Source organism: Gopherus flavomarginatus, chromosome 1, assembly GCF_025201925.1.
Source record: "Gopherus flavomarginatus isolate rGopFla2 chromosome 1, rGopFla2.mat.asm, whole genome shotgun sequence".
Classification (NCBI taxonomy): domain Eukaryota; kingdom Metazoa; phylum Chordata; order Testudines; family Testudinidae; genus Gopherus; species Gopherus flavomarginatus.
In genome coordinates this window covers 21051046-21069222 of record NC_066617.1, presented here as the reverse complement: position 1 = coordinate 21069222, position 18177 = coordinate 21051046, and the positions used below count along the sequence as shown (strand labels likewise).

Below are 18177 nucleotides of genomic sequence, written 5' to 3'. Positions count from 1 at the left end.
TGCACACTGACTAACATTTCAGTTTGAAAAACAGCTTCACTGTACTCAAGGCCTAATCCAAAATCCATTAATGTCAACACTAAGACTCCTATTGACTTTAAATGGGCTTTAGATCAGAGTCCTAATTGACTTAATACGTAGCAAAGGATGTTGCGTGTTGTATCGTTCAGACAGGCAGCAAGGTGGATGAACTAGATCTCCAGCAAGTATCTATTTTCACCTGAGCCTAATAAAGAGTAATTTAAGGATGAGTTAAAGTTTTCAGTCTATTTAGATTTCTCTTCTAGCTGTATGAGCCATGCAAACTTTACAGCTACTGGCTGCTATTCATAGTGAGTGCATCACACCAGCACCAGGAGAGGTTTGGCAGGAATTCGATGTTGTCATGTCTGAGGGTTACAGACCACCTGCATATACTTGTACAGAAACCGTAAACAAATCTTTCACATCTAATCATATCTGTGAGGACCTACACACAGCCCATTAGTAAAAAACCCACAAATCTCTGGTAGATTGTAAAAGAAACAACAGGATGGGCGAATCATGTTGAGGTGATTTACTCGCTCCGTGTAGTGAGCTTGAGCATTGTATCCAGATGCCTCACTGATATGGTGTAATTTAAATGACTTCTGAAAAGACCTAGTGGCAAAGGATCTTAAGGCAGAAGGATTCCTGAAGTGCACAAAGAGAGAACCTCCTCTCTCCTCTCTTAACCAACTCCATGACAAGAAATCATCGATTTCATGGCAAGTATTTTTGTTCAGATTTTTGATGATGGTAACGAAGATCAAAGATTTTCCTGAAAAGCAATCATCTGGTGGTATATTTCTGTGCTCCTTTTTTCTGTAAGGGCAAAATTCACTGTGAGTACTATAGAGCTGCTGGACAGAGAGATCTATCATGGTGAAATCTTATCACCTTATAGCTTCATTTTAACTACAGAAGATCTTGAGGGGGGGAAATTCGATTATGTTAGCCCACAACTGACTTGGTTAACAAGTTGAACTGCTCACAACTTTCCTCCTCCACAGTGAGAATGTGTAACACTGAGGCAGATTGAAACAAGTGAGAGAGGGGAGAAAGGCATTTTCCAGAGTTAAATGCCAAAGGCATGGACAGGCTGCTAACATTTCTGTTACTGAAACTCTGCACTAAGTGAATTATTAATTTTCAGAAAAGGGAATAATATTTTAATAAGTCAGTGTATATAGAAGATCTGCTCAGTTCCCAAAGCTCAATATTTATGCTGGTAACTTAAATGTCCATTTCTTTAAAACAAACACAGATCCATTTACTCTATTTTACAGAAACTTTGAACTGAAACCAAGCTCATAATGTAGTTAGTGTTTTTTTGCAACAGCACAAAATTTTCATCAGCTTTCTTCATCAACTTTTTCTTTCATGTTGCCATCTTGTATCCTTAACTGGCTATTTAAGTGCAGAACAGATTATCTAATAAATACAACATTAAGAATAATGTATTCAAGCTAAATGGGTTTTAGCTGTAAAATAAAGATTTGCACCTTTTTCCTTGCAGGGTCTGTGTTTTTTTTTAAAATGAATATTTTGTAATTAATGATGGCTGCACTTTGTGGTTTCATGATCTTTGACTGACTACATGAAGAAAACCAGGACACTAGATTTAATAATATTTAGTATTCCCACCGCACAGTTTTACAATATTTATTGACCCAAAAGTTTCTCAAAAGGTTTGAAACAGATGCATGGCCCTGCACAACATACTGTAAATCACATAAATAATATTAATCCTGCATGTATTTAACTAAAATACAGCTTTCTTTTCCAGAGGAATAATAACTCAGGCAATGTGTTTAAAAAAGTTTACAACAACAGATGGTGTTAGCTCTTTGAAAGCAGCAAGATAACTGATTAGAAACTTCAGATGACACCCAGTTCTCTAAAACAAAATCAGCAAGCCAATTGAAGTTATACTGCAAGCTGTCTGCTTCAAGACAAACACCAATACAGTGTATCCCTTCAGAATTTTGCTGCAACAAAACCCACAAAAGCCTTTGTTAATAAGATGTAGTTATGAGAGGAGCTGGTGAGTTCTTTGCCAGAAATTCCAGCTCTAGTGAACAAGCCCCTTTAGGCTCAGTTGGAAAAACGTAAAAACTGCTATGGTTTCAGTGTAAGTAATCAGTTGTCTGATCAGTGGGAGACAGCAAAAAAGGAGAGAAAAAACAGAAGTGAACCTAAAACAAAAGAGCTCCTATCTGTATTTTTCCCCCCCTAGGACATTTCTGCACTGACACTGAGTCCTATCTAGCGTCAAGAATTTGGGTAAAGAGAAAAATAGAGAAAGACAGAGACACAGATTGTTTCTAAACACTCATAATTCTGGTTATTAGTCTTTATTCGCAGCCACATTCCATAGAACTACAGCCATAATATAGTTCTTAATTTCCCAAACACTCAGAATTGCAGTGCCCTACATACATCATGTGTGGCGAAGAATCCAAGTGCAAAAAAGTCATGGATACCAATTCATGTCATATACCACTAAAGAACCAGATCCTCATCCAATTGTAGCTCAGATCTGACCCAGAGCCTGAATAGGTAACTCTCTCATTGAGCCCTCTGAATAATTTCCATTTACTGTGATATTGAGAGAATAGGCCTCCATAGCACATTGTAAGCAAACTGAGTTGGTTAGGATTAAGGCTACAATTTTGTCATGAAGGTCGCAGAAGTCACAAAATCCGTGACTCCCAGCAACCACCATGAATTCAGCCCTGTCAGCCAGGAGTTGCAGGGTCTCCGTGGCCAGAGATGCCAGGGGCTCTGCGGAGTTCCCAGATGCCATGGGCGGTGGGGCTGCAGCTCCTGGTCACTCAGGCACCTGGGTCCCCCTGCAGCTCCCAGCTGCCGCAGGGGACAGGGGCCCCCTGCACTTCCTGGCTGCCACAGGGGGCAGGGGACCTAGGAGCTCCAAACTGCCACATGTGGCAGGGGTACCCCAAAGCTCCCAGCTGCCACGGGCGGTGGGGGTACCCCAGAGCTCTGAGCTGCCAAAGGCAGTGGGGCCCCAGAGTTCTGAGGTCCCACGGGAGCCCGGAGTCTTTCAAAGGTCCCAGCCGCCATGGGTGGCAGGATACCCCGGAACTCTGAACCAGGGGACACTGGAGCTCCAAGTCCCCATAGGCATGGTGGTGGGGGCCCCAGAGCTCTGAGCAGCCCCTGCAGGTGCCCATCCTCCACAGGCAGCATGGGGACCCTGCAGCTGGGCTCCTCATTTTGTCAGGGATATTTTCAGTAAAAGTCAGGGACAGGTCATGGGCTTCCATGAATTTTGCTTTGTTGCCTGTGACCTGTCCCTGACTTTTACTAAAAATGTCTGTGACAAAATCTTAGCCTTAATTAGGATTCATGTGGCTCTACAATCATTTATTTGGAGTATTGAGATGACCACTGTGCATTCATAAAGCAATTGGCATACTTACAATCATTAATGATCATTTAGCTAAAAATTCTCTCCCAGAAATTTGCTCTTCATTTTGCTGTATTCATTATTCTTCAGCTAAAAAGTTGCATCCATCCAGTCAGGAATCAGAAACAATACCATGTGATTCAGGTGTTCAGTCGCACACATACAACATAAGTAGTCAACCGTGAACAGCAAAGTTTATGAGCAACCTATTCATCAAACTTGTTTGGTGAATGCTTGCAAATCCATTCTCAGAAATCAGGATTGTTTTTTCAAGTGAATCTCTGATAAAAGAATGCAATGCATTCTGTGCAGCAGCAGCAGTCTTTGTGTCCGGGTTCATGACTGGGGCTCCGAGACAATTCCTAGATAATTCAAAGAACCATCACAACAACTAACGAGATTTGAAATGAACAGTTTGAATGGTCCTAGCTTAGTACAATGTTAAAGTTAAAAGTTTGATCATGCTTAGTAAAAAAAAATAAATAAATAAATTCAAAGCTGAGGTCACCTAGGAAGTTATAGTTGAAAATTGTTGCAGTGGCGATGCCGCCTCAATTTTAACTACAATGACAGCGAACCAAATTTCTTAACAAATTACAACAGCCCTCAATGGTGATTAAACAAATCTAAAACCCAGAAATTAATCATATACATTAAAATTCACATTCAGATATGGATGACATTCAAGTTTTCTGCCTCTCTTCAGCCCTCTCTCCTGTCCTTATTTGAAATTGTTCCTCCTTAGAGAAGAGCTCACTTCTTTTTTAGTCCAACTTTCTCCTTCTGCTTGCCTACAGCTTCACTAAACTGCAGGAGGAATTAAGAACAGAAAAAGGAAATAGACATATAAATTAGGAAAAGAAGATGGGCTGAGGTGGAGGACGCCTTCAAATGCACATATACCCTCCACAGATATGATTTATCAGAAGGGTAAAACCCACATATTGGATGAGTTCAGAGTAAAGCAAGAAAAAGATCCAGGGATTGAGACGTGATTACGAGGAAAGATTAAAGGGGTAAATTTGTACAGCTTGGCTAAGGAGTGGCAAAGGAGCAACATAAATACAAATATCTGAGAGGAGTTAGGTGATATAAGTAGATGTAATAAGATGAAACCGAGAAGGAAATTTGGATGAAAATTTGGATGATAATATCAGCGAAGTTTCCTGACAGAGATGCAGTAGGTTGTCAAACAGCTTCCCAAGGGAAGAGATGAAAGGTTCACCACTCGGCACATTTAATACCCAACCTGACAGTCTGTTAATAATGTAAGGAGGAAACCTACATTTGCAGGGAAATGGACTAATGAGATCTTATCTTTTTTCTCTGCTCATCTCTAATTTCTGAGATTTCTTGAATTAGCTAGTGAAAATAAGTAATGGGATGGATTCATGCACTGAACTCAGTCAGATACAAAAACAATCTTTTTATTATTATTATACCAAAGCCTTTGTTTACTCTGGCTAATTTTTATTGGGTGGATTTCTGTACTTTTTTCTCTTTGCCAAACACAAAAATGCATTACCACATAGCATAGTTTAAAATGCATTGTAAATTGAATTTGTAAGGGGTATCAAACATTTTCATGAAAGTTTTTGATCCAGATCCTGTTAACACGGCTGTGCTAGCTTTTAAATATAGACCTACTGTCCTCTGCAAAACCAGTTCTACTTCAACATGTAATGTAAATAGTTTCTGTTTAACATACAGTGTCTATTGATTCCACCTTAATTATGTGTTTCCCAGGCTGAGAATGCTAACTGTGGGATATTGGGAAAGAATTTTACCATCAGCCGATAAAGACTATTAGCTGAAACTTGGCTTCCATTATCACCTCATTAGGCAGAGTCTGTATTATACATAAAATGAGCTAATGATTTTTTATATCTTTTTAAATGTAGCTGTCAACTTGTAACATACTAATGTAGAAACTTTATTTCTCTATAATAGTGAACACAGCAGTAATATATCTGTAACTCTACAAATCAGCATGAATCAATAGTTTGATGTAATAATGCACCCTAAGATGTTTATTGTTCATCATCAGATGATGACCTTTAGACAAAACTGTGCACTAAATGAACATGAAACCAAGAACATTTTTCTAAATCCTAGTATAAATCTCCTGATAACTGAAAGGTGAATGGATGGCTCAAGGAAATCATAATGGAAGAGGGAACACATTGTCACTGGTTCAAATTGGTTCAGACAATTAGTAACCAAAAGCTGCAACCATCCAATGGCTGTTGAGTTAACTATAACTCTGATTCTGTTCCCACTTAAGTCAGTGGTGAAACTCTCATTGACTCTAGTGGAAGCAAGAGCAGATTCTGGGTAAACTGAACTGGAAGCCCGTTTCTTGCAGACAGGTGTCCACCTTACTAAAAATCACCAATACAGTTTATGTGAGGCTTAACAAATTTATTGGTAATTCAAGAATGTACTGCTACTGATGAACTGCCATGGAAGCTAATTAAGTGAGTAGGTGCTGATACACATGAGTAAGGGTTACACAGTCTGTCCCTTTAGCATGGCGACTGTGCTAGTCTCATCCATAAAGGTTACTCTAGTGCATCAGGAACTTGATATTGCTGCTCATGGGTGTGAAAAGTGTGCACTGCTATTGGCCAGTCCTTGCCTACTCTGCAGAAAAAGGATCTCCTGCTTCACAGCTATTTCAAATGAGCCCATTTCTGAAATTAAACTAAATATTAATAAGTTAAACTCCTTCCCTAATTTCTAGCTCATGGAAAATGTTTTACATATTTTGAAATACAAATCTTTTTAATCAGATGAGTTAAAAATCCTTTTGATTCTTGGGCATATACCTCCTTGTACTACCAGTCACACAGTCCTCCAAACTATCTATCATATAATCTTCCAAGTCCTGATTAGCCATGAACATACACAGCCACAAACCGGAGGAGTGTAAATAGCAAATGCAGTTCTATTAATCAGTGTTTGTTATAAATTTGTCTCTGTGCAGATTTTATGGCTATTCTATACTATAACTACCTATATGGACTTTGTCACCTATCTCAAAATGGCAACTTACTCCAAAGCATAACTTGGCTTTGTAAAGAGGACAAGTTATAATTTCATTATAATTACTCTATTGCCTGTTTGGTACACAGAGCAACAGCCCTCTGGAACTATAAAGTTAGGATGGGAGACCCTCCTGCTATTCATATTTGGTTAGTGAACAGAGCAAGGACATTTAGTCATTGTCTTGCTCTTGAATGCTACATTCTTTTAGCTGGGAGAATTACAATAGGTGTTCCCAGGATGCAAACAGGTATGCCACTTCTAACTTTTGACTTTGAATATGCACGCAGGAACCCAGCACAGTGTAACTTGTAAAAGCAGTTGCAATACATATATGAACCAAATATAAGGTAGTGATAAGTGTGCTCATATCAGGGAGCAGAGTCAATGCATTAGGGCCAAATCTTTGTCACAGTAAAGTCATTGGAATCAGTGACAGCTGGCTTCAATGGGGTCAAAATTTGGCCCTGAGTGAGAAACTGGTATTTTATAATCTATTTAAAAGCATCACAGAATTATGATGTGTTATGACCAAATTATTAGCTCTCTGAAAATGAAAGCAGCATGCAGTGAAATGCACATTGACTCTAACCAGTGGAAAAACAATTTACCCTACTAAGTGAGAGTAGAAACATTTAATACCTACAGAACCACCATGGGAAGCTTGCCAAAAGTGGCAGCTAATCCAGCACCCTGTATTAACACAACAGTAGGACTATTTATCTCATTCATTATGTCTTTTTCCTCTCTCCCACCCCATTACCACCAAGTAATATCTATGATACTTACAGTATTTCTAAAAGCAGCAAAGAATCCTGTGGCACCTTATAGACTAACAGACGTTTTGGAGCATGAGCTTTCGTGGGTGAATACCCACTTCTTCAGATGCATGTGGTGGAAATTTCCAGGGGCAGTATATATATGCTAGCAAGCAAGCTAAAGATAACGAGGTCAGTTCAATCAGGGAGGATGAGGCCCTGTTCTAGCAGTTGAGGTGTGAAAACCAAGAGAGGAGAAACTGGTTCTGTAGTTGGCAAGCCATTCACAGTCTTTGTTCCATCCTGAGCTGATGGTGTCAAATTTGCAGATGAACTGAAGCTCAGCAGTTTCTCTTTGAAATCTGGTCCTGAAGTTTTTTTGCTGCAGGATGGCCACCTTAAGGTCTGCAATAGTGTGGCCAGGGAGGCTGAAGTGCTGCCCTACAGGTTTTTGTATATTGCCATTCCTAATGTCTGATTTGTGTCCATTTATCCTTTTCCGTAGAGACTGTCCAGTTTGGCCAATGTACATAGCAGAGGGGCATTGCTGGCATATGATGGCGTATATTACATTGGTGGATGTGCAGGTGAATGAACCAGTGATGGTGTGGCTGATCTGGTTAGGTCCTGTGATGGTGTCGCTGGTGTAGATATGTGGGCAGAGTTGGCATCGAGGTTTGTTGCATGGATTGGTTCCTGAGCTAGAGTTATTATGGTGCGATGTGCAGTCACTGGTGAGAATATGTTTCAGGTTGGCAGGTTGTCTGTGGGCAAGGACTGGCCTGCCACCCAAGGCCACACTTTCACAGGCCTTGGGTGGCAGGCCAGTCCTTGCCCACAGACAACCTGCCAACCTGAAACATATTCTCACCAGTGACTGCACATCGCACCATAATAACTCTAGCTCAGGAACCAATCCATGCAACAAACCTCGATGCCAACTCTGCCCACATATCTACACCAGCGACACCATCACAGGACCTAACCTGATCAGCCACACCATCACTGGTTCATTCACCTGCACATCCACCAATGTAATATACGCCATCATATGCCAGCAATGCCCCTCTGCTATGTACATTGGCCAGACTGGACAGTCTCTACGGAAAAGGATAAATGGACACAAATCAGACATTAGGAATGGCAATATACAAAAACCTGTAGGGGAGCACTTCAACCTCCCTGGCCACATTATTGCAGACCTTAAGGTGGCCATCCTGCAGCAAAAAAACTTCAGGACCAGACTTCAAAGAGAAACTGCTGAGCTTCAGTTCATCTGCAAATTTGACACCATCAGCTCAGGATTGAACAAAGACTGTGAATGGCTTGCCAACTACAGAACCAGTTTCTCCTCTCTTGGTTTTCACACCTCAAGTGCTAGAACAGGTCCTCATCCTCCCTGATTGAACTGACCTCGTTATCTCTAGCTTGCTTGCTAGCATATATATACTGCCCCTGGAAATTTCCACCACATGCATCTGAAGAAGTGGGTATTCACCCATGAAAGCTCATGGTCCAAAACGTCTGTTAGTCTATAAGGTGCCACAGGATTCTTTGCTGCTTTTACATATCCAGACTAACACGGCTACCCCTCTGATACTTGACAGTATTTCTAATTACACCTAATAAGAAATTGACACTCAAATATGTTGTTTCCAGAAGAGACGGATTCCATAGAGCAGGATAAAGTCAACACTTATCAATAGCTTCTACTATTTTTGAAAACCATATGTCAAAAAAAGTAAGGTCTGCTGTATAAAACTAAGATCAATTCATTTCATTCATTGATGTTAATCACTGGTTCAATTACAAAACAGTTCCTTAAGACTAATCTTTCTTCCACTAAAAAGTGTTCCAAATGGTCTATAAAAGCAAAATCCACTTCTATTAGCCCTCTAACAAGACATTCAGACCAATTATCCCATTCAGCTTTTCCTTTCTTTCTCCCATAACTGGTAATTCAGATTGCTATATAAAGGACAATTAAATCCTGTTTAGTCTCATGCTAGTTTACACTCTGCACAATGTGTACTTGTAGTCTGATGCCAATACATTTTTAAAAAATTGCTATTATAACATATTTCATATTGATGAAGCTTAATTGACTGTTTTAATAACGACAGTAATTTTTCTCAAGTATCGGAGTAGTAGCCGTGTTAGTCTGTATCCGCAAAAAGATCATCCATCCGATGAAGTGAGCTGCAGCCCACAAAAGCTCATGCTATAATAAATTTGTTAGTCTCTAAGGTACCACAAGTACTCCTATTCTTTTTTCTCAGATATTTTTCCCTCTTCCTTCCCTCCTGCCTCCCCATCCTTGTTAGGTAAGCAAAGAAGGGAGTCACTTTATTATAATCTTTGTACAATAGATAATATAAAAACATTTCTTAGTGACAGATTATGGGCATATGATGCACACTCTGTCCTTTTAACTTCCTCTGCAACAACAATCTGCTGCATATTTTCTAGTTATGTCATCTGTTAATGTGTGTGCTGCTGCAGAGAACTACAATTGCATGGAACTGCACAAGTGTTTATGTAAAAAAGGCTTAAGCTGAAATAAAGAAACCTGGGAATGAATTTAAATCTATTCAACCCTACTACCCAGGTGCAAATGAGGGCATAGGTTGACTCATAGGATTTTATTTGGAATTAAGGAGGAGGGATTCAAACTTCAGGTAAACTGCAACTAAAATAAAGAGTCAAGAGTTCTATACCCACCCACCTATTTCATAGCAAAATGACATTTATCTTTGGGCAATTCAGTCAAACTGAAAGCAGACTTATATTGGCAGTCATTTTAATTATAGTGTGATGACATTTGCTAGTTTACAAGATGAGTCACCAGGCTGCACATGAATTCACTATATACATAAGTTGTATCCACAGCAAAATGTATAAAACAGGCATTTAACTGCTTAGGACTTACCTGGTAGACGATAGCATATCATAAACTATTGACGTGTTATCTATTGCATTTCATCCTTGTTAGAGAACAATCTTCACAGAAGATGGAGAATAATGACAGAGTGACTAGCTAGTTTAATGCACTCTAAGGTGTAAAAGGCTATTGTAGTAGCCACTATAAATCAGTAGAAATGCTTTAAAATAAATATTGCTGTCTACAGCAAACTAAATTGCACCCTTTATTAAGCACAGGAAAAATCATTCATATTAATTTCTGAATAGGAATATTTCATTCTGTCAAGTGTCCAAATTCATCCATGGTGTAGTAATTCCACTGAAGTGGTGGAGTTACAGCAAGATTGAATTTGTCACAAAACCTAGCTGACATACTGACCTACCTTTATGTGAGAGACGTAATCTTGGCAGCCTTGTATCTGTTGTATGACATGAGGTCGGTAACTCTAGTAACAAGCCATAGAGTGCCAGGATTAAAAGGTCCTTAGTAGATGCCATGCTGCCCAAGATCAAATTCTTGTGCTTCTTCACTTAGTTGTTTTGTTTTTAAAAGCTTCAAGTTCCACTCTTGACTTTCCCAATGCAGCTAAGTCTTTTTCTGTACAGTTTGTGAGGATCTCTATGGGAAGTGCAGTTCTCATCAGAACAGCATACAGCTCCACATTGTCAGGCTGTGCAAATGTCATGTAAAAATATTCTCTCCCTGCGACAACTGTTTATAAACTGAGAGGACATTCCAAGGCGTTACTCTGCAGTGTTGTGTCTTGAGCTCTCTTCAGTAACTCTGCCAGTGGATTCAGGAAGAAGCTGTATTTTCAGTCCCTCCTGCTCAGCAATTCATGGGGGGGGGGGGAACTCTCCTCCTTGGTGCTCTTCAGAACTCAGTCCCTTGCTCAGACTTGCCAAACAGCTAGTTTTAATTCACCTTTCACCTTTGCTAATTAAAAACAAGAAGTGCCATTCCCTCCTGGAGTTGCAGGATCCACCCAGCAGGGATGCCAGGCTGTCAGCATGCTGTATTTACTGGGAAAGTTCAGTAAGGGTTGAGGTAATATACACTACTTGCTGCTTCTATGAATATTTCTGATCCATGTGCTGTGCACTGATCCTTCCAGTTGCTTAATGATCTCTCATTCTCAGGCACCAGGATGGGGTCCAGGATTCCCTCTTCCCCTCCCTTTGGAAAAATATGTTTTAGAAAGTCATTTTAGTTGTTGTTCCCAGAATAATTAAAAAGCAGGATTCACTGTATCATTAACTGTTTAAATATATCATAATTTAAACTAATTAAACAGCACATTAATACACAGATCAGTAAACAAATAAATATCAGTCTTGCATACTACTTATTTATTTATTTATTTATTGTTTTACCTTGCTTTTAAAGATACCTTGGTGAATTCAGTTTCCCTTCAGATTATAATTTCTGTACAGTAAAATCCCTCCATTATACTTACTTTACATAAGATCTGTGGTTCTGATCTCAATGACATGTTTATATGTGAATAAAGCTGCTTATGCAAATAAGTGTTCGCAGGGTCAGACACATATATTACATGTATAAACAAAGGGAATGTATTGTTTAGATGGTATGATAAAGCAATATCAGGTCTTCAACTGCCCATCAGCCACCTCTTAAACTGTAATCGAGAAAGCAGAGAAAACTTTCACAATCTATAATTAGAAAATATACCTGTGTCAAAACCAAAGCATTGGTAACTAATGTGTGTCGGTTTACATCTGGTATACATTTATGAGGGAGTGTGCCTAGAGTGTGCCTTAGAGCAGAACATTGACCTCAATGTGCTTGAGTTTACCATTTGCAAGATGGGTATTAAAATACCTACCTCACCGAAGTATTAGGAGGCTCAGTCAATGGGTCGTGTGCTTTAACTAACAAGGTGTTGTATATAGCCTGATCCAATGACCAAGATTAATGGAGAGACTCCAGTTAATTTCAACGGGCTTTGGCTGAGGTTCTGTACATTTGTATTAACTGTATTTGCATATTTCCTAATTAAAATAATATCCTTAACTGAGTTTAAAATACTAGAGGACTCATTTTTCTCTCAAGTATAAGCTTAAGCCTAAAATTGCTGAAACATTGCAAATTTGGGATGATCAAAACAGCATTTTTACTCCTAGGCTTTTGAGGATCCCTGTATGGACAATGGAGCAGCCTTTAACTTAATGTATTACAATAAGTGCCCATCCAAAGTTCTGGGTGCAGGTGTACAATATGAAAAACATATCCATATAGTATGAGCCTCAAAACTTCCAAATTATCTTGCCGTACTCTGTTCTGTTCTTCAGATTCTTATACCACATCCACTACTGTAAATGCTCAGCACCTCTGAAAAACTCAGGCCTCAGGAGTCCCAGGTAGTACAGCCAAAAGTTAATGCACCAAATTAGGTTCACTTTTGAAAATGTTATGGCTACACCCCTTTGTGCTTCTATTGCTTTAAACCTTAGTTGATAGAAACTGTGGGGAAGATGCTGCATTAGCCCCAAATGGAGGGAGATGCACATCTGAGCCAAGATAAGATGTGTACCTGAGCAAATTGCAATTCCTCTGCCACCCAAAACTGTTCGTACTGTACACTGTAGATATAGACGTATAAGAGTAGTATTTGTTTTTAAATATATAATGGCAATTATCAGAGTTTTGGTTCCAATAGAATCAGCAAGACCTGCCCAGCGAGCCTAATTTTTGCCTTTTGGCCAGAGGATGAGGCTTTTTGATCTGAAATGAGACTCTTTAGCCTCTCAACAGAGTGGGCAGGGTCATTGCTCGAGGCCCTGCCCCCGTTCCCTTCCTGTCACTGCCCTCAGAGCCTCTCATGAGAAACTCTGAGGGAGCTGTGGAAGGTGTCCGGCAACGGGAGCTTTGAGTAGACTGAGCCCCTAGCCAGGGAAGGAGACACAGCATTAGGCTCCCCAGTACCAGAAGCTATGGCTGCTGTGAGGAGAAAAGCTCCTCAGGGGATAACTGAAGCCAGGGTGGATTTGATTTAAATCAAACTGATTTAAATCACTAGTCAGGAAGACTCGATTTAATCATGGATTTGTACATAAAAGTGCATTCTTGTAGGTTCTTATACCCTTAATACATATTCTTCACGACACAGAAATTGATGTAGGTTTCATTTTTAGAAGGTACACACTATACGTTTTTAAACAGTGATTTATTTTGAAAACGTTTCAGATTAGTTTTACAGCTATATCAGAAAAAGACTGAATGTTTGGTTATTTCATTTATCATAAGTAATTGAAGCAGATATTTATGAAGTCATTGGGAGGTGAACTATCTTCAGTTCAACAGGTTAATCATTAATATTTGGAGGATTTTCTTGCCATGCTGTATTAGGAGGAGAACATCACCAGATAGGCATTTAAATTGTTTTATTTAACTAAAACAACAACATTAAATATTCTGGATTTTCCTCTTCAAAAGCAAACATATAATATTTTAATAAAACAAGCATATGTCCCTTGCTTCTCATATTTATCTCCAGACTTCTTCTCCGTGTCCAGATCTATTCCGCCTCCAACAATCTTCTTCTATTCGTTGAACTTTTTAAAACTTCACTTTTAGAGAGAGATCAGGGATTGACTCTGTGTACACAAATTTGCAGAGGGACAATAGGGTTGAGGTCTTTTATTTTTCATCTCTATATATTATTTATTTATTTAAAAACATTTCTACTGTTAACAAGCACGTTAGCTCTGGAGACACAAATCCACAGTTTGAGAACTGCAAAACTAAGCATCTCTGATGGTATCCTCTAGACTGAGCACTGAGTCCCACTGGGATAGATAGAAAGATTAATTTAAATAATCTATACAGAAGTCTATGGAACCCCATAAGATTGGGTCCCTAATCCATGAACTACTGGAACTCATTTACAAAACTTTTCTTAAACATGACATGAATATATTGTCTGATACTATAGAATTAGAATTTATAATCCCTATTCAATGATGAGATATCTTTAAGCTATAATGTATCTTTAGATAGTTTTTTTCTTCAAAAAGCATTTTATCAAAAAAAATCTGAATTTAAAAAAATCTGAGTTTTTTTTTAAATCATTGATTATTATCCACCCTGACTGAGAGACTGGTGTGCGGGATGAATAGATTGGAAGGGTGACTAAGGGACCACGAGAAAAGGGACAATTGCATATTTGTATGAGGCAATTGATTTATTTGGAGGGAGTCGCTGGGGACTGAGGTGGCGGGGTTGTGGAGAGGAATTCCTATTCTGGACCGTTTCTCTGGCTTTTTTCTACATCAGTGTAGGAAGGTGGTCTTTGTTACACTGGATCTGTTTTTCTCTTACATGCCATTGCCCAAACTTGAAGTGCAGAATGTGCAATGTGAGTCATGGAGGGACAGCTACACATCTGCAAGTCTGGCCACCTGAGGCAAGACAGATAACCTTTCTGTGCCCTTTTGTCCCCTCAGTTAAATGGGCATACTAACATACCTACCCCACAGGAGTGTAGTACGGCATGTTTGTAAAGGGTTTTGAACTCTTTGGATAGAAGAAAAACGATATAAATTTTCAAATATTAGGATTTAATCTCAGATGAGTGTGAGTACCTGGCTGGGATCCTGAGAGACTGCGATATATAACCAAGGCAAGTGTAACTCTAATATTTGAGTTAATAAACTAAATGCAATGGTTCATCTTGGTCAACTTTGAATCAGTCTCAGAAACTTAATCCCAGTAAAGCAGATGCTGGCAGGGGAATAAGTGATTTCATGATTGGAAAGTGCAGAATTTTTAAGAATATAGGGACAAACTGCATTCAGTGACACTAGTACAAATCCAATAACCACCATAGTCTTGCTCTGGATTTACACTAGTGTAATATATAAGGTATATACTCCAGATGGCAGAACAGTTCTGTGATTACAGCTTCCTAAAGAACAAGACTTAAGTACGTCTGTAAGAAAAGGAAAGCACAACAAATTGTTACATAAAGTCTGAGTAATATTTCTGTAGGTATAATTTAAAACTGCATCTATTGGACTATTAATTATATTGTGCATTGCATACTTAAATACTGTAGCCAGGCTCTGTTCTCATTTGGACGATTGTAAATCCAGAACAATTCCAATGAAATCACCAAGCCTGTAAATCTAAACATTCTTAACAAAACACTTCTAACATATTATGCAAACTGATTTAAGTGCAGTGTGTACAGTGACATGTAAACATGGCATGATATAAGTAAGCAGACTCTCAGCTACTAGCAACAGTAACAAATTCTAAATGTTATAACAATAAAACAAAATGAAGTGTTTACAGCTTTTAAACAGAGGTGGTCCAAGTATAGCCTTAACATATTTTAATAACCAGCCTGGAGTTCTGGCTCACAGTCCGATTTTGAACATGATACACTTTACTGTCCTGGGAATCTCCTCTCTTTCTTAAATGATACTGTGAGAATAAAAAGCACACAACTTTTATATTGACTGGATCAGATTCTCAGCTGGTGTACATCAGCAAGCTCCCATCCATCAGGTGCTGATGTTATTTCTGCCATTTCAGCTTTTAGATACTACTATGAAGAAATATCTAGAATAGGCAGATAAAATAAAGACGAAATTTACTAGTCTATGATCATTCTCTCTCTTATCTCAGTCAGCCTCATTCCCATATCCTGTTAAGCACTGGTAAATAGCTCCACTTCATTGGTAGGGTCAGAAAAGGTAGCAATATAAATCTGTATTTCATTAATATACTGGAAGCACCACAAACCAAAATTCCTCACTGACCCTATAACACCCTCTCCCCGCCAAATGCTCAATAAACCAGAGGGTTGACAAGATAGAACATGCAGATGACAGAGCAGTAGTAGCAGGTAAGCAATTACCCGATACTACCCTCTGGGATGTCTCAGAAAGAAAGGCACAGATCCACTTGGATGACCCCATTGACCCCTGCTATTATGTGTTAACTGATGGTGAAACAGTATTCCCAGAGACTGTCAATACAGAGGAACAACAGCGTAATAATACCTAGCTCTTATATAACACTTTTCATCCCGACATCAGGTAAAGTATGGTGCAGGAGGTCTTTGCTTTTGTCCGCTGAAGTCAGACCCTAATGTTATATTAATGTATTTAATGTTCTTGTGGAGCATTACTTCTCTATTGTGTGAGGGCTGGTCTACACTACACGTTTAAACCAAATTTAGCAGCATTAAACTGATTTAACTCTGCACCCGTCGACACAATGAGGCCCTTTATATCAATATAAAGGGCTCTTTAAACCTGTTTCTGTACTCCTCCCCGTTGAGAGGAGTAACGCTGAAATCGGTATTGCCATGTTGGATCAGGGTTAGTGTGGCCACAAATTGACGGTATTGGCCTACAGGCCGTATCCCACAGTGCACCATTGTGAGCGCTCTGGAAAGCAATCTGAACTCGGATGCACTGGCCAGGTAGAGAGGAAAAGCCCCGTGAACTTTTGAATTTCATTTTCTGTTTCCCCAGCGTGGAGCTCTGATCAGCATGGGTGGCGATGCAGTTCCAAATCCAAAAAGAGCTCCAGCATGGACCGTACGGGAGATACTGGATCTGATTGCTGTATGGGGAGACAAATCTGTTCTATCAGAGCTCCGTTACAGAAGACGAAATGGCAAAGCATTTGAAAAAATCTCCAGGCTATGATAGAAAGGGGCCACAGCAGTGACTCAGCACAGTGCTGCGTGACAAGCGTAACGGAAAGCCAAAGATACAAATGGACGATCATGAAGGGAGGGAGGGGAGACTAAGGACTCCAGCTATCTCACAGTCCCCGCAATCTCCAAAAAGCATTTGCATTCTTGGCTGAGCTCCCAATGCCTGAAGGGTCAAAAACATTGTCCGGAGTGGTTCAGGGTATATCTCAATTTACCCCTCCCACCCCCCATGAAAGAAAAGGGAAAACAATAGTTTCTTGCCATTTTTCAATGTCACTGTATGTGTACTGCATGCTGCTGGTAGACGTGGTGCTGAACAGCAGCATCCCCTGCCCTTCTTTTCCTGATGGCAGACGATACAAAATGGTGGAAAACCATCATTATCTGTGAGTGCTCCTGGCTGGCCTCGGTGAGGTCGGCTGGGGGCGCCTGGATAAAAATGGGAATGACTCCCTGTCATTTCCGTTAGAAGGTACAGAACGGCTGGTAACTGTCCTCATCATAGCAACTGGAGGCTGAGCTCTATCAGCCTCCCACTTTCATGTCTAAAGAAAAGATTCTGTACTGCCTGGACTATCATAGCAGTGGGAGGCTTCCTCCCTCTCATTTTATCTCACTAACAAGTCAGTGTTTCTTACTCCTGTATTCTTTATTACTTCATCACACAAATGGGGGGACACTGCCACAGTAGCCCCGGAGGGTTGGGGGAGGAGGGAAGCAATGGGTGGGGTTGTTGCAGGGGAACCCCCTAGAATGGCATGCAGCTCATCATTTCTGCAGGATCTCTGGGGCTCTAACCTGGAGTGGCTGTGCTCTCCAGTAAACTTGCCCCATATTCTAGGCAGGACTGACTCTATTTTTAGAGAAAACATAAAGAAGTGAATGACCCGGGGAGTCATTCCCATTTTTGTCCATGTGCCCCCGGCCGACCTCAGGGAGGATGGCCAGGAGCACCCAGCTGCAGACGGTACAAAATGATTGATAACCGTCATCGCCAATTTCCAATTGCAAACAGTACAAAATGATTGATAACCGTCATCTCATCGCCAATTTTCAATGGCAGACGGTGCAATAGGGATGGTAACCGTCTCTGCTACCTTGCCAAGGCAAATGAATGCTGCTGTGGAGCACTGCAGTACCGCTTCTGTCAGCAGCATCCAGTACACATACGGTGACAGTGACAAAAGGCTAAACAGACTCCATGATTGCCATGCTATGGCGTCTGCCAGGGCAATCCAGGGAAAAAGGGTGTGAAATGATTGTCTGCCATTGCTTTCAAGGAGGAAGGATCGAGTGATGACATTTA

At 40.1% G+C, this 18177-nt stretch overlaps 1 protein-coding gene across 3 annotated transcripts in view; it reads right to left on the bottom strand.

The window, feature by feature from the left end:
- Positions 1-18177, bottom strand: part of SEMA3E (semaphorin 3E) — a 276746-nt gene that overhangs the window by 216926 nt on the left and 41643 nt on the right. Inside the window, exon 2 of one of the 3 annotated variants that reach the window (XM_050936862.1) lies at positions 10560-11353. The exons of 1 other annotated variant lie outside the window; for it this stretch is intronic. In XM_050936862.1, coding sequence (XP_050792819.1) covers positions 10560-10674 — 115 coding nt within the window. In that variant the 5' untranslated portion in view covers positions 10675-11353. Of the gene's footprint in view, positions 1-10183; positions 10261-10559; positions 11354-18177 lie in introns of those variants that run through there. One more of the 3 variants, XM_050936863.1, reaches the window with a different exon arrangement.